At 41.3% G+C, this 1646-nt stretch overlaps 1 protein-coding gene across 1 annotated transcript in view; it reads right to left on the bottom strand.

Moving 5' to 3' along the window:
* MTA3 (metastasis associated 1 family, member 3) overlaps nt 1-1646 on the bottom strand; it is a 217310-nt gene that overhangs the window by 53888 nt on the left and 161776 nt on the right. The window contains exon 10 of the mRNA XM_011978218.1: nt 222-296. Within this exon, the coding sequence (XP_011833608.1) occupies nt 222-296 (75 nt within the window). The remainder of the gene's footprint in view (nt 1-221; nt 297-1646) is intronic.

Genomic DNA, 1646 nt, shown 5'->3' with positions numbered 1-1646 from the left:
GTATCTCTCCAAAATATTTATCGTAATTCATGCTGAAATCAAGGAAATATTAAGATTAAAATCTTAAATAATATCCTAAAGATATGAAATCGTATAGTTTAAAGTAGTCTGGAAAAAGTAAGGTAAACAAATTTAAAATTAGTACATTGCTAAAAAATATTAAAATATAATCAAAGTTAATTTTAATGCAACCACATTGGTAGCAATAGGAAAAAAATTACCTGTTGCACATATCTGTCAGTAGTTTTCCACATGTAATAATATTCAATGATGCTAGTCAATGATTTCCAAGGAAGCTGAAAAAAAAAATCAATATATCATCTATGTTAACATGCAATAAAATGAGATGAAAATAAGCTACTATAGAAAGTACTTTCCTTTAAAAACCACTTATTTATTTTTTTTCTTTTTGAGACAGACTGTCACTTTGTTGCCCAGGTAGTGCAGTGGCCCAATCTCAGCTCACAGCAACCTCCGCTTCCTGGGTTCAGGCAATTCTGCCTCAGCCTCCCAAGTAGCTGGGATTAGAAAGAAGCACATGCCACCATGCCCGGCTAATTTTTTGTATTTTTAGTAGAGACAAGGTTTCACCATGTTGGCCAGGCTGGTCTCCAACTCCTAACCTCAGGTGATCCGCCTACCTCGGCCTCCCAAAGTGCTGGGATTACAGGTGCGAGCCATCACACCTGATCCTTAAAAACCACTTCTTTAAAATAATGAAGCAAATATCCATATGGAAGATTCATTCTAGAATATTTGAGAAATTTAAAATTAATCCTTAGGAAACGGTACCCCAAACAAGTCATATTCAGTAAGAGACTCTAACACAATACATTCCATTTCTCATTCCATTTATAAATTTTACTAAAAAATATAAACATCATAACTGATAACATTTCTTTCTCTTTTTATTTAAGAGACAGGGTCACCCAGGCTGCAGTGCAGTGGCATGATCATAGCTCACTGCAGTCTCAACCTCCCAGGGTCTAGTGGTCCTTCTGCCTCAGCCTCCTCAGCTGGGACTATAGGTGTGACACCATGCCCGGCTAATTTTTTATTATTTTCTGTAGAGTTGGGGTTCTCCCTATGTTGCCCAGGCTGGTCTCGAACTCCTAGGCTCAAGCAATCCTTCCATCTCAGCCTCCCAAAGTCCTAGGATCACAGATGAGCCACCGTGACCAGCCCTAATAACATTTCATGACTTACTCAGGAAAGTTCTCAAGCTACAGGTGAGGCTGCAGCACTATTTTAGAAACGGTATTTAAATAGCTTTAGCCTGAGTTACTTCAGCTTCCAAAGATGGCAGCTAAGACTGTGTGTCATTTGGTCCCTGCATATCCTTGAAAGAACCATTGAGGAGGGTAGGAGAGACAGTCTTTCTTTTTTTTTTTTTTGGCGTTTCACTTTGTCGCCCAGGCTGGAGTGCAGGGGCACGATATCGGCTCACTGCAAGCTCTGCCTCCCGGGTTCACACCATTCTCCTGCCTCAGCCTCCCAAGCAGCTGGGACTACAGGCGCCCGCCAACCCGCCCTGCCAATTTTTTTGTATTTTTTAGTAGAGACGGGGTTTCACCATGTTAGCCAGGATGGTCTCGATCTCCTGACCTCGTGATCTGCCCGCCTCGGCCTCCCAAAGTGCTGGGATT

The sequence above is a fragment of the Mandrillus leucophaeus genome, unplaced genomic scaffold, assembly GCF_000951045.1.
Source record: "Mandrillus leucophaeus isolate KB7577 unplaced genomic scaffold, Mleu.le_1.0 Scaffold190, whole genome shotgun sequence".
NCBI classification, from domain to species: domain Eukaryota; kingdom Metazoa; phylum Chordata; class Mammalia; order Primates; family Cercopithecidae; genus Mandrillus; species Mandrillus leucophaeus.
This window is presented reverse-complemented; position numbering and strand designations above follow the sequence as displayed.